The following is a 15,983-nucleotide window of genomic DNA, read 5'->3' on the forward strand; positions in this document are numbered from 1 at the left end:
AGGAACAGGTGTGGGCGCTGCTTCCCATCTAAATCATCTTTCAAGCTGATTCATGCACTTTCAAGTTGTTTCAGAGATGCTGTAGTCCCGCAGAGCTGTTTTTTTTATACTCGCCACTTTTCGATCTGAGCTGAGCTGACAAGCAGCTGACTGGACCATTGCCTTCCTGTGCTGCAGCCATTCACGAGGAGATTGCCACTGAAAAGCTGCCTTGCATTGTTGAACCTTGTTCAATCGACTCAACCACCTGGGGATGGGTACTCCACCATCACCTACTTGGTCTGCGCTAATTCAGGCCAATCACTGCTGCTGGAGTGCATCACATCATTGTACCATCTCAAGCCGACATGACTGTCTTGATGTACTCGGTCCATTGAGAGAAACTGACCCGATCGTCTCAACAGCAACTCAGTCCATCGTAAAGTGTCCCGAAGTCTGTCTCGATGCTGACGAGCCTAAAAACAAGCCTAAACTGTATTTTTAGCTTTTAGCCTTGCCTGCCTTAAAGGGCTCTATTGACATTTAAGAGTCCACTTTTTACGCTTTTAAAGACATCTTCATTGAACTGAAAATGTGCTGCTGGAAATATTGGCCATCTCCCCCTGTTTTCAGACCCTGAGTGCCTTCTTTCCCCTTAAACTCTGCATATTCTGTCTCTTTTCGTCCAGGGGTGGGTTATTATGTTTTTGGTTAGTGTGTTTGTATTTTCAGTTTAAATGAAGACTCCAATTTTGAAATAACCTTGGATGGACATTCATCTATTTTGGTACACAAGTATTACTGTTCTTTGGGTGCTTCTTTCTAGCTCACATTTCTCCTGATTAGTATAGCCTGGCTCAGTCCACAATAGCACAAAAGGCAAAGGAGGTGTACCTGTAGGGCTGTGCCTGTTTAGCCTTTTTGTGTGGCATCAGTGCTCGTTTTGTAGTAGTGTGGGAATGAGTAAAGGTTTTATCCACTACTCATTCCTGCAGAGGCATAGCCAGGATTTTCTAAGAAGTGGGGCCTGTAGCTAATGTAGTTGGGCCCATTGAAGTGACATTAACATCTTTAAATGCCCACACAGTGCTGCTGAGTGGGCATGTACAGATTTTGGGTGGGCATTGCCCGCTCAGATCCCACCCTGTCTATGCCTCTGCATCCCTGCCAGTTCTGGAAAAGTTCCACATAGCCCTCTGCATACCAGCAAAGGCAGACTCTACAACCCTTCTTGAACATAGGATTATGCTGATGACCTCTATTAACAGGATGTGGTAACTGCAGCACAGTCTGAGATGGGGAGACAATTTTGGATTTCAGGTTAACTCCCCAAAGAGCCCTGCGACAGGCTAAGAGGGGTCCAACCTCCTACACCACCATTACCAGGCCCATAGAGCTCCTAGCAGGCCTCAAGAACTTCCAGAAAGCCCAGTCCAGGCCTAGCTCCCAGTGCAGTCACAGACCACAAGCCACCCTCATTTATCGGTGCCCAAAGTGTCTTCCGGCGTTCCTATCCAGAGAACTGGGCCATTTCGAGGCACTGGGAGCAATTGGAATAGTGTGTGTTCTACTGCTCCTTTGAACATCACTTAAATACACCTAAGCAGTGCAGGAAGGCTTCAATCATGTCCTTAACGTGCCAGGCATCCTCTGCATACTAGCCTTATAAAGGACAGTTGCCTGACAAGAGTGAGTGGTATCTTAAATGTGAATGTCTCCTTTGACTTTGCTAGCTAGTGCATCATTTTACAACCTTTCCTCTAATTTAACTCTCTCAGTCTGCATTACAGTGGTCTATTTACCAATGTACTACTTACAAGGGCAACACTCAATCTCACTTCTCCACCTGAGGTCAATCTGCTATGGCTCAGGGTGGCAGAGGTCCTCTTTATCAAACTCTCTAGCACCCATTCTGCACACAGCCAATTCCTATCTCGGTCACTTCTTTAAATGGGCACAGCATTGCCACACCCCCTCTGGCCATCAGTGGGAGGGGATGCAATATGATTATCCGGATAGTAGCGCCTCAATTACTTTGAACTCTTCACAACACCTGAATCATCTCTCCTCCACAACAATAACTGGAAAGAATACCACGAAAACACTTGTTATGATCTCCATGAAAGTTCTACCATCCGATAAGGAAAGCGCTTGTCTCTTCTTTTGATTAGTTTCTCCTGAAAACTATATATTCATCCCAACGATCACTGAACTAAGCCCATTTTACATCTGTCAAATTGAGTGGCAATTCCTTCTCACAACAGTGTTTTGAATACTCACTTTCACAGAGCCTAGAAGCAAGAAAAACATACATAAGAAGTATGGCACTAAAATATGGTTTCATTGCATTGTTTTGCATATATTATACTATATCTACATATGGCTAATACCAGTTGTCTGGCCTTTAAATGCCATATAGATCTGATCATTCTCCAATATAGTCTGAGAGGTGAACATGCATTTAATGTATTTTTGACATATCTAACAAGTTCCAATGTAATGTTCTTGTGGGTGCATGTTATTCGTTGTTATCCGTTTTGTATGTGTTTAGCATGTAAAGTATAGCAGAGCCCACAACTGTAGGCAGTTGCCTTAGGAGTTCATAGACTGTTCCACCTTTAGCACTGTGCCCCATAGAATACGGCTGGACCCCATAATAAATGTGGTGCAGCTGTCACATAGCCACTGGCAGAGCAATCCATACTGTGCCTGAACATTCTTCATACTATGACTATTATAATGTTACTACACTAGTCATCTATGCTAATAATTGAACCGTCAGTTCAAATTATAAATACTATTTGCGTGCAATGTAATGCTTCTTTTATTTCATATCTATTCAAACTTCGGCCTGCTGAAGGATTCTTCACTCCACAGGGCTTCGAAGCCATAACAGTGGCAGCAAGGGGCGATCAAAGTATCAAGTAACATAGCATGAAATGACAGCGCATCCAAGTCACCTCTTTGAGCTCCATGATTGGAACCCAGTCTGACTACAGCTCCCAAGCACCATCAGTGAGTGATGATCCCCTCTTTCCCTTGCAGGTCTCCGAGCAGGATCAAGAGCTCCTGAAGAAGGCCCTTATGGATGCAATTCCAGAGGTACGTGTCAAGAATGAGGAACTGTGGTGTACACCTTGCAGTGACAGCAACACCCAGTTTAAGAAGACAAGTTAGCAGACTCCCTTGTGTAGTCATTGTATCAGAACCACACTGATATGCTGTCATTGTCAATCTCCATCACTGCCAACCACCGGCAGCCTTCCAGCGATGGTCTCTGTAGCACCGACTACGACCCTCCCGCCCTATAGCTCCCTTGATGATCACTTTGCATCAGTTCATGGTTACACAATTATCATTGTCAGAGTGCTGGATTGATATGAGAGGGGTTTAAAAAAAGTAATCACTTTAAAATGAGTACCTCCTCTGGCTCCAAATGAGCGGGCCAACTTCTGCCCTAGTTCTCTACTTCCTTACATCCAAAAGCTCCTCAAGTGAGCAGTTAATGACGCACCTCAAGTTGCTGCAAAGTGACACAGACTCCTCAGTCCCCTCTTAGTGGGATTCACCCCCTTCTACTGCATGGAAGCTGTGTTCATTTCACTCGTAGATGACCTGAGGACTGTGGCCCATTATAGTGCTGAAGAAAGAAAAAGCTCCTGTGGGAGACACCTCAAATTTGAAATAACTCCAACCATCTACATATATTCTTCAGTCTTGCATCTTCACACACTACTCGCCACATCTTCCTCTTGCAGAAAAGGAAGAAATGCATTCCGTGCTTAAATAATTAATTTTAATTGTATCAAAAAGTGGTTCAAAAAGTTGTCTCAATGGATCACATAACAGCTTCAAGTCCACTCCAGGTGACTGATTTTACAAAGGTTTACGAGATGGGGGATAGTAAGAAAGTGGCCCATATCTATACAAAAAATAATAAAAATGCTTCTAAACACAATACACTTTTCTGTGAAACAGGCAGGTGTCTGGACTCATATCCTCAAATTTAAATTCTTCCTACGGCCATTCCCAATCGTTGCATTCAACTTAGATAAATTCCTATGGCCAAATATAACTAGTGTCCCTGTGACAGATTGGTTTCAGTATCACACGTTTCTTCTCAGACGCACATTCATAAACTCAATGCACTGTGTATAACACAAAACAGCCTCTCCCTGTTTGCCATCTTCGCCCGCCTTGACTTCTCATGAGGTTTCCCAGGAACCCTTCCTTTTGTAGCTGATAGTTAGGTTTCACTGCCAGCCCTGGCCTCTTTTACTCCTTCTTTTGGCTTGTGTGGTTGCCTTTATGCAGGCCGTGCATAGATAGTACAATGACTGGATAGAGGAAATGTAAACCAGGCTGCCAACGTTGTCAGCTGAGCCTTTTGCCATCTACCTATAAACGGAACATTGTTTGGCAATCAGTCGATCAAAGGCCAAAGTAAACCATTTCCAATGACCTACATGAACTTCAATTCTCTGAGTCCTGGACAGAATCTCTGGGCACCTATTGTGTGTCTGTTAACATTGTAAAGACTCTGAAGGGCCAAATGGAGCCCCATATTTGATCACCACATGTCTCTCCTTTGTAGAGCAATGCATTTTCCTTTTTAACTTCCTTGGGAAGATGTTTCTGTTTATGGCTTCTCGGTATAGTTTTATAATGGTTAACTTAGTCATGTTATTATCATTGTTTGTGTTGACTATTAGGTGGTGCTGTAAGTACTGACTTTAAGTCAAAACAATTGGCCTGGGAGGTGAAGATAGAAGAGGGGTGGGATGTGTTTAGATATTTGCTAAATTGTTGACTTGGCCTCAAAGAGCAGCAGAACACTTTTATTTGAGTATCTGAAACATGGTATGTTGTACAGAAACCAGAAGGTACACTGTTTAACCGACTGCAGGACGTGTACTTAGGATATGATGGCCGGATATGTATTAAACGACACACTGCTAAGTTTACTTTTTACAGTTTAAAGTATTGACAGATAAAATAATTTGGCCAGAACAAAAGCATATTTTTTAATCAAGTAGTGGATTTGTGATTATAAAACAGAAATAATGCAGAGTCGTTTGAGGGCTTGCAATTCCTTGTAGCACCAAACCACCCTGGGGTTTGCCACCTGCAGCTCTGCATGTTTTGGACTACAACTCCCATAATGCCTTTCGATTGAGCATGCAGGCTAAGGATGATGGAAGGAGTAGTCCAAGACATCTGGAGAGCCAAAGGTTATCGTGAAGTAGCAGAAGGTCATAGAATAAAATGTACGGTTTTCTAACAGGGAAGCTGTGTGAGACTGGAGTTTGGAAGCACAGAGAAGGTTTAAGAAAGATGCAGCGTCAGATACTAGGGGGCAACAGGAGTGAAGAAAATAGGTGCTCGTGTTTTGGCTGGAAGTCAGGGTGTAATTGTGGTTTTATTTAAAATGTTTCGTTAACAACGTAATTCATGACAAAGAATTGTGGTGATCTTTCAGTTTCATTTTTCGTTAAAGGCATGGTCTAGTACATTTTTTTATTGTCCCTACGGGTCGGCCATGTTTTTTTAAGCCTAAGTGGCTCGATTTTAGAAAACTTTCCTATGGACCTTACCAGAGTTTTTGTCCATTAAACGCACGCGAAAACAAGCACCAGGGAGCCGCCATTTTCTGATAATCCTATCTTTTCCCCGATCACCCTGGCTGACCTGCTTTTGCGGCACTAAATCAATTCCCCCGCCCCTGAGCCTGTCATCAGCAGACTTGTACCGCCCATTTCCCAACGCCAAAGCACGTCTCGTGTCAACATTCGCTGCGCTTCAGCTAATGACGTGTCGCCATGGAAATGGCAGGACGCCTCTTTCCTCAATAAGTATAAACAGACCGTTTCACAACACACAGCAGCAGATTTTCGGTTCCATTCCTCTCTCTGTGTTACTTTGAGTATTCTGTGACTCGTTTCAGTGCTCTGGTCAGCTACCTTCGCCGCTTGTAGCCCGTGTGAACAGATACCAGTACCACCGCTATAAATTATTTTAGTTTGTTTAACACACAATGGCTACAATAATGCCCTACATGTACGAGCCCGAGTATACCGAGGAGGAACTACTGGAAAGGGAAGCACGCGAAAACGATGGGGATTCGGACGGCAGTTGGCAGGACGAATCAACAGATGAAGAGCCTGGGCCTAGTCGAATGGACGGCGTCTCCACCTGGTGCACATGCAATCGGTGCGAGCTAATGCCAATTGAGGACGAGAACTGCTGCTGCCGAGAAAACTCGGGATGCCTGGCCTACATTTCGGAAGGCGAGCCACGACCGCAATGCATCACCGAGCTGCCAGACTTCAGGGCAGCCTGCCTCACACGGGCCGTGTTGAGAATAATGATGGTGCTTATGCACGAACTTCGAGCAACTGTTCGTCCTCGTAATCCGAGTAACGAGTAAGTATACTCTGCTTGTCATGCCACTCCTATTTCATGTTCTTCTACTATATCCAAAATTACATCTACATATCATTGTAACGCATGGAAGTCGTTCAATAGTGTGCATTGTCTAGATAGCATTTGTCCGTGTAAAATGCCATTAGTTACAAGAATTGTCATTGACAACAAACGTTTATTAAACTTATCTTGGTCATTTAAAAACAGTTTGTTTCATTCCTTTTCACAGGTGGTTAAATACTAGAAAATTGAAACAGATTACCCCACCCTCCACCTATCTATATTTCAGGGTGAATGGTACTCTCTATCATTCAGTGCAGGTGATCATGATTGTCCTTGATGTCTTTGAAACCAAGACTAAACATGTACTGAGTCTCACGTTACATAACATAACAAAAAAATTGACATCACGAAAGAACCAAAATCAATGTCCAAATGTCACAGACCAATGTTTTATTATAATTAAATATCACCAGATACATGTATATCTATAAAAACAATAAGAACAATCACACATGTATGACACATGATAAAACACGAAAGTTAGTATGAATTGATATATAACAGGGTATTTGTCATAGGTACATAACCGCTACTTCAAGTTGTAGCTGTTAGATATAAGACTTCCAATATTCTCTAGTCTTGTATAGTAGTCGACATGTTTCGGCCCTTGGGTAAAGTTGGGCACTATCTCTAGTGCTTGTCGAACCCTCGTTTTTATGGCCTTCTTCAGGACAGATAAATTTCTTCAAGATAATGTTACTACGTTCATATACCCCATATACAAATATGTGTATATATAAGACAAAAGGCGGGAGTACAGCCAGGCTCAATTATAGCCTGTACTCTTATTTTTTTCTTCAAAATAGAATTGCTGCTCCTAAATACTCAGACACGATCTTTTCTTTGTGGATGACTTTATCCACCCTTGGTTGGATTTCTTTTGCATCTGGGTCAATCCTTTATATTGTTACAGAAGTCGTATAGCACTCTATGCATATTGCACGGGAAGGCTCCTCAGCCAAAAAACAACTTCATTCGCCCCTGTAGTGATCCTAGGAAAACCTCTTTACCTTTACATTGTAGGCTTCACACGTCTCTGTCGTCTGTTTTTCTCCGAGCGTGGGGGCTTCAAAACGCTGTGCTTCTGTTTACTCTCCAGGCAGGATAGCCTCTGAAGCAAAAACCGGGCGGGGCGCAAGGATACGACTATACAACTTCTGTAACAATATAAAGGATTGACCCAGATGCAAAAGAAATCCAACCAAGGGTGGATAAAGTCAGCCACAAAGAAAAGATCGTGTCTGAGTATTTAGGAGCAGCAATTCTATTTTGAAGAAAAAAATAAGAGTACAGGCTATAATTGAGCCTGGCTGTACTCCCGCCTTTTGTCTTATATATACACATATTTGTATATGGGGTATATGAACGTAGTAACATTATCTTGAAGAAATTTATCTGTCCTGAAGAAGGCCATAAAAACAAGGGTTTGACAAGCACTAGAGATAGTGCCCAACTTTACCCAAGGGCCGAAACATGTCGACTACTATACAAGACTAGAGAATATTGGAAGTTTTATATCTAACAGCTACAACTTGAAGTAGCGGTTATGTACCTATGACAAATACCCTGTTATATATCAATTCATACTAACTTTCGTGTTTTATCATGTGTCATACATGTGTGATTGTTCTTATTGTTTTTATAGATATACATGTATCTGGTGATATTTAATTATAATAAAACATTGGTCTGTGACATTTGGACACTGATTTTGGTTCTTTCGTGATGTCAATTTTTTTGTTATGTTATGTAACGTGAGACTCAGTACATGTTTAGTCTTGGTTTCAAAGACAATCATGATCACCTGCACTGAATGATAGAGAGTACCATTCACCCTGAAATATAGATAGGTGGAGGGTGGGGTAATCTGTTTCAATTTTCTAGTATTTAGCTTGTCGTAGCTCTCCTGTTTCTGAAACAGATCCCCCCGTAACAAAAAATTTAGGGAGACTACCTTAGGTGAGGTAACTTTTCACAGGTGGTACAGGCTGGTGGCCTATCGTTCCTTTACATGGTGGCTTCACGGGAGGCTTGGACGCCGCGTTCGAAGAGTGATACCCGCCTGTGCCGTTCGTGCCATTAGAGAAACGTTCCCGAGTGACAGCGGTCAGTACAGGGGATTTTCTCTCGCTGTGCTGCAACCTGCCCTGTATAATCTTTAAAGTCTTGTATTTTTGTGTCATGAAAATAAGATACAAAATAAAACACCACATATATTTTAACAACGGTTGTCTCGATTTTTTAAATGAATCAAGTGTGTCTCCATTCAAGGATGGACGTCAGACATCTGTGCTCCGAATGGGTGAAGGTCTGGTCGCTGTGAAGCAGGGTGGTCACTATCTATCTAAGCTAACATAACATATTCTCGATAATGCATGCACTAAATAACACTTGTTCAAAGTCTTTCAGTAGGTTATGTCTCTATAAAAGTCACACATATATCTATGCTAACAATTACCATTGGATTATACAGGCCTTAGGGTCTTGACCACTATAATGCACCGGTTGAAGTGTGGGTCTGTGCTCACAAGAATCTCCGGTATGTGGCATTTGTTATTGATAAGCAACGATATACTATCATTGATATAAAGGCGATATACTGTATATTGATATAAAGGAGGTTCGCGCCGGTGGATGCGCGCTGGCATGGGGGGCTGGCATGGGGGGCTGTCAGGGGCGCGAAAGGCCAAGGTGCCAAACTACATGTACACTTCAAAAGGTGTCCCACGCCAAGGCGCCATCGGTCACATGGCCTCCTCAGACCCTGTGTCTCCAGCCAGGCGTCCCCTTGAAGCAGGCCGCCCCCCTGCTATCCACATAAGTGTGTCTCCATTCAGCAGTCTTCCTGTGCCTTATCTGTACGCCCCAGGGCCATCCATCCCACCCCCCTGTATCAAAGGCGGTTCGCGCCGGTGGATGCGCGCTGGCATGGGGGGCTGTGACGGGCGCAAACGGCCAAGGTGCCAAACTACATGTACACTTCAAAAGGTGTCCCACGCCAAGGGGCCATTGTTCACATGGTCTCCTCAGACCCCGTGTCTCCAGGCAGGCCTCCCCTGAGGCAGGCCGCCCCCCTGCAATCCACATAAGTGTGTCTCCATTCAGCAGTCTTCCTGTGCCTTATCTGCACGCCCCAGGCCCATCCATCCCACCACCCTGTATCAAAGGCGGTTCGCGCCGGTGGATGCCCGCTGGCATGGGGGGCTGTGACGGGCGCAAACGGCCAAGGTGCCAAACTACATGTACACTTCAAAAGGTGTCCCACGCCCAGGGGCCATCGGTCACATGGCCTCCTCAGTCCCCGTGTCTCCAGGCAGGCCTCCCCTGAGGCAGGCCGCCCCCCTGCAATCCACATAAGTGTGTCTCCTTTCAGCAGTCTTCCTGTGCCTTATCTGCACGCCCCAGGCCCATCCATCCCACCGCCCTGTATCAAAGGTGGTTCGCGCCGGTGGATGCCCGCTGGCATGGGGGGCTGTCAGGGGCACGAAAGGCCAAGGTGCCAAACTACATGTACACTTCAAAAGGTGTCCCACGCCCAGGGGCCATCGGTCACATGGCCTCCTCAGACCCCGTGTCTCCAGCCAGGCCCCCCCTTGAAGCAGGCCACCCCCCTAAGACCACGACATACATACGTCATTCATTCACAAACACACCCCTGTTTCTAATACTTTATAAACCACTTGATATGTCTCATGAGAACATCTTTGTGCTTTGCAAATCAACTCCTGAATGTGTTACCTGGCAACCACTGAGATCTACGCTAATCTGCTCGTCGTCGTGCTATCCGTGAACTTCTGTGACCGCTTAGAGCAAACCCATCAGTGTGCTACCCGTGGCCACCCACCTATTCTCCTGCAACATACTGCTCTGCTTGCTGAATCCAACTGTTTGTTGGTCAAGGTAAGGCCACGTATCCTAGTCATATTTCGCAGATTTTTAAATTTCTATCTATTTACGAGTTGAGTACACAATAGTGCTAGGTTCATTGGTCTCATTGCTATTGACTTGAGTTTCCATTGCTATGCTATCAATAGATCTATTTATTTTCATCTGTGTCTATTGTCATTGAATTGCACCCTTCGGGGGTCCAGCCTATAATGTAAGCATGTTTCCTTCTCGTGCAATACAGAGCATCCAAGGGAAGAGTCACATGTTCAGTTTTTAGTCACATCATTTATACATTTCTGCAACTTATGCAAATACTAAGCCGCACATAATGAACTGGTATAGTTCCTTCGACCAAAACAAACCTTGCATTGATCATTGTATGATTCATTTACTTTTGTATCAAATCTTTATTCTTGAAGATTGTATAATAATGTCGATATTTACTTTTCAGATTTATCAACAATGCCTGCCTGTTCGATTAGCGGTTGCCCTTCGGAGACCCATGCTAAATCTGAAGGCACCACAATGCATGTATTCCCGAAAACTGTTGATCGAATAAGAGAATGGGTCAGACATTGCGTATATCCACTGGATGAGCTGGAAAGTAGAGTCCAACAAGTCTTACAGGACAAGAGGGGTGATCGATACCGCATCTGCAGCCGGCACTTTTCCTTGGACATGTACACAACTTCTTGGGTAACAAAGAAGAATAAACGGCGAATGACACGGAAATTGCGCGAAAACGCTATTCCCACTCTGTTCGTCCACATTCCGCCACCTGTGAGTCAAGTGTCCGGATTTAGCTTTAGGCCTTGCGGTAGTGTGTAGGTAGCCGAATGGATTAATTGATATTGTAGGTGTTCTATCCCTTGTAATAATTTCGATATTGATATGAGTGTATAGTTTTTTGAATAATGACATTTATCAATATATTCTTTTTCGATTTCATAACCCACAAACGCAATGTATATATATTTGGGGACAGGGAACTGTGCTGTATTGAGCATTTTACAAGTATTCTGTCGGCTTACATGGCTATTTTTAATATTGGCATTTCATTATCAATCATTAATTGACCTTTACAACTTCTTGACTATCCCTTCAATCTGAAGCAACAACATTCTACATCCTTGACGTGGTCGCAGTTATCAACCACTTCTAGCGTGTATCAGGTAATCTTACTAGGCTAATCCGCTACATACTTGTTTTATGCATGTCAAGTAATAGTTTTATTCTATCGTGTAATTATTTTATCGAATGTTTGGTTACTGCTTTCCAATTGATATACACCTTAGTTATCGTCCACTGGTGTTTGTTTTCAGTTATAATTAGTGTTATCCATACTAATGCAAGTACTGTCTTTCAGGGAGATGCTGAAGCGTCCACCACATCTACAACATTTCTAGATGTTCTTCAACAGCAGGAGGTATGGATACTGACAGCTCCATCGAGCGTCATTATCAGAGCTGGAATTCTTGTTGTTTGATTGTTCTACGCAATGTTTCATTCGTGGTTAGCCGTTGATATGTACCTGTGCTGTCGACCCCAGGTGTGTGTTATGTTTTCACAATTGTAATCCGCACTAATGCAAGTACTATGTTTCAGGCAGTTGATGGAGCGTCAACCCCTGCACTTGATGCAGAGCCTGACATTCAAGTATACGAATCGGCGCAACAGCTTTCGGAAATGCGCACTACATTTGCAACATCCATAGATGTTCTTCAGCAGCACGAGGTATGGATAATGACAGCTCCATCATGCGTGATCATATAACGTGATTCCATTTGCTATACTTTCTTCCCTATTAACGCAAGTGCTGTGTTTCAGGGAGACGACGAAGCTTCCACTACAATCACAACATCCAATTTAGATGATGCAGATGTAAATAATTTGTTGAAAAAAGTCGATGAAATGTGATCATATTTAGATTTTCCTTGATTCTTTTGGACAATGCCTCATTTGCGGTTATCTCTTTATATGTACCTGTGCGTTCGACCCCAAGTGTGTGTTATGTTTCCAATATTGAAAACCATACTAATCCAAGTACTGTGTTTCAGGGAGACGACGGAGCTTCCACCACAATCACAACATCTCATTTAGATGATGCAGATGTAAATAATTTGTTGAAAAAAGTCGATGAAATGTGATCATATTTAGATTTTCCTTGATTCTTTTGGACAATGCCTCATTTGCGGTTATCTCTTTATATGTACCTGTGCGTTCGACCCCAAGTGTGTGTTATGTTTCCAATATTGAAAACCATACTAATCCAAGTACTGTGTTTCAGGGAGACGATGGAGCTTCCACCACAATCACAACATCTCATTTAGATGATGCAGATGTAAAGGAATCGTTGAAATAAGTCGATGAAATGTGATCATATTTGGATTTTCCTTGATTCTTTTGGACAATGCATCATTTGTGGTTATCTCTTTATATGTACCTGTGCCGTCGACCCCAAGTGTGTGTTGCGTTTCCAATATTGAAAAGCATACTAATGCAAGTACTGTGTTTCAGGGAGATGCGGATGCCTCCTCTCCAATACAACCATTCATGGCAGTCCATGCAGAGCCAGAGGTATGGATACTGACAGTTCCATCGAAATAGATCATCACTGGTCGAATACTTGTCGTTTGATTGTTGCACACAATGTTTATATCGTGTTTGGCTATTGAGATGTACCTGTGTGTTCGTCCTCACGTTTGTTTTATGCTAACAATATTTTGATACATAGTAATGAAAGTACTATGTTTCAGGGAGACGATGGAGCCTCATTCCGTGCTGCCTATGCGGATACAGAAAATATAGTCGTTGCAGCGCAAGAGGAAGGGAGGACATGCGGAAACGAATCGGAGCTACAGCGTGCAGATGTTGAAGGTCGAGTCAAAAAAGTTGCAAAGAAAAAAAAACAAAAGAGGTTAGTTACAAACAGTTCATAACTTTAAAAAAATGTTTGTGCTGGGGACTATTTTATGTTTTTTACCAGTCAATTCTACTACACCCCATCTTGTGTTTAAACTGAACATCCCTTTTCCAATCTCTCCTCCAGTTACCCGTGGGTGTCAGAACTATACACACACAGAGAGTGAAGCGAATGAGAGATGTGGCTTGCCAGACCGTGTACACTATGGAGGAACTATTAATTGAGGCGAGGCATGTTCAGGCTTGAGATGCTCATGTCCAATGGCCAGAACATGAATTAACTGTGTTTGTAGACTACAGCAAAGTTGCATTGGACCATAGCTACAGTGCGACCGCACCACCACAAGAAGATGTTATTGAATGTATTGAAGATAGCTCTGAAGTAGTTGCAGATCAATTTACACAATCTACACCCGCCAGAAATTTGCCACCAAAAAACCTGTCGACATTGTTGTGTTCTCCCATCAATGTTGAAGTAATAGATGTTGAAATGACAGAGAATGAACCAGCCGCAGCATCCATAGACGCATCAGAACTTGATATCAGCGATATTACTTTCCAATGTGTTGAAATCTCCACAACGTCACAGGACGAAACAACGTTGACGCAGGATGACAGTCTAATGAAAGAGAGCAAATACATTGTATTTGACAGTTGTTTGATGGAAATTATAAGTATGCTGAAATGTGTGCATTCCGTTAGAGGGAAAGTATGTGGGAAGCCATTGATTAATGTGACTCGTCAAATAAAAGGCAGTAACGTCAAAATAAATGCCGCCTGTAGATTAAATCATAGGTTCTCATGGTCTGCACAACCGATGCTGGGGAAACTGCCAGCAGGCAATCTACTGTGTGCAGCTGCATCACTTTTTAGTGGCTCCATTTTTAGAAAGTTAGAGGCTTTCTTTCAGTTTGTGGGACTCCATTTCATTTCTAAAGCGCTGTACTACATATACCAACGTGATTATCTGTTTCCGGCCATTAGTGATGCTTGGAAAATTGAACAATTGTCTCTAGCAAGTACATTCGAAGGCAAACGATTCAGGCTAGCCGGCGATGGACAGTGCGATAGCCCTGGATTTTCTGCCAAGTACTGCACCTACCACTTTCAGGACATGGATAGTAAGAAAATTGTGAGTTTGGTGGTCGTGCAGGTAACACAATGTACATCCTCAGTGGCCATGGAGAAACTAGGTTTTGTAAAATCAGTGGAATATCTACAATCGAGGGGAATGCACATCGACCTCATAGCCACGGATAGACACGTTTCAATTGCCAAGACAATGAGAGAGCAGTTCCCACATATTAAACATCAATTTGACGGATGGCATCTTGCTGAATCAATCAATAAGAAAATCTCAGCTGCAGGGAAAAAAAAAGGTTTTGAAAGTATTTTGCAGTGGTCACATTCTATCACCAACCATCTTTGATGGAGCTCAAAAACTTGTGAGGGGTCAGTGGAAATACTACTTGAAAAATGGCGGTCACTGATGCACCACTGTACCAACGTTCACCGCTGGACAGCAAATGAACATTTCCACCAATGTGAACATGGCCCTTTGTCCCCAGAGGAGGCACGGAAGAAGAAGTGGTTGATTCCATCTTCACCGACACACAAAGCCATTGAGAAGATTGTTTTCGACAAAACTCTATCAAGAGATTTGAGAGGACTGACAGAATTCTGTCACACAGGAGATTTGAAGGTGTTCCACAATATGTGCCTATAGTACAGGCCAAAGCGCTTGCATTTTAGCTTTCGGGGCATGAAACATCGCACTCTACTAGCGGTCTTGGCCCATAACAGCAATGTCGGACGTGAACAATCTAGGACTAGGGGTAAAGTAAGGATGCCTCGCTACACTAAGGTGTTTTCAAAACGAAGTAAGCAATGGGTGATCAAACCAGTCTATGATGAAATGCAGTTCGACTTTGTGAAAGGTCTTATTGTTGCTGTGTTAGAGAAGCACAGATATGGAATTTTGGACGTTTCTGTGCAGAGCAGTGATCCATTGCCACCGAAAATTGCGACTGTGCCATGCCCACCCGAAGCACAGCTGATTGTGAAGTACAAATCCCGGTTTAAATAATTGCAATACGATTGTCTTTTCGTAAATAAATGTTATTGTACAGTGTACCTGTAAACCTAACCCCTACCTTCACCATCATGGGTGGCGAACAAGCTGGGTGTCATCTTTGAATTCTCTCTATTCACCTCACATATGTGTATGTATATATTTTTCTCATGTCTCATCTAATGTAAATGTAAATGCTGCGCACTGTTAACGGAGGGGAGGCTTGCGTATTGCAAATAATAAAACAAACAAACAATAAATCTCACTTTTAACTCGACTCTTATACTTTCCCTGACCTTCCGCCAAAAATTAAATGTCTCAATTTGGGCTGCAAAGCTCGCAGACAACGGGGACAAAATTGGGGCACTTAGAACACGCCAGCCAAGCGGGCCGTGGCATTTGGGAGAGAAGCCAGTTCGCATTTGCACATTGAGGCGCACTACATAGACGGATTCTAAACTTCAAGTTCTCACAGATGCCTATACTACGTGATGTTGCAAATAAAGAATGCGAAGGACAGCACCCAGATGAGGCCCACAAGTTGCACTGGAAGTATAAGGGTCTATTGTTTTTTGACCTTGAGACAGGGACCATGCCGAAAGAACTACATTTAAAGGGAGTGCGCAATAACGTAAGA

General features: G+C 43.2%; 1 protein-coding gene across 1 annotated transcript in view; it reads left to right on the plus strand.

Moving 5' to 3' along the window:
- Positions 1-15,983, plus strand: part of LOC138580434 (bactericidal permeability-increasing protein-like) — a 708,711-nt gene that overhangs the window by 399,588 nt on the left and 293,140 nt on the right. The window contains exon 11 of the mRNA XM_069650974.1: positions 3,025-3,081. Coding sequence (XP_069507075.1) covers positions 3,025-3,081 — 57 coding nt within the window. The remainder of the gene's footprint in view (positions 1-3,024; positions 3,082-15,983) is intronic.

Source organism: Ambystoma mexicanum, chromosome 3p (assembly GCF_040938575.1).
Source record: "Ambystoma mexicanum isolate Mex_15411 chromosome 3p, UKY_AmexF1_1, whole genome shotgun sequence".
NCBI classification, from domain to species: domain Eukaryota; kingdom Metazoa; phylum Chordata; class Amphibia; order Caudata; family Ambystomatidae; genus Ambystoma; species Ambystoma mexicanum.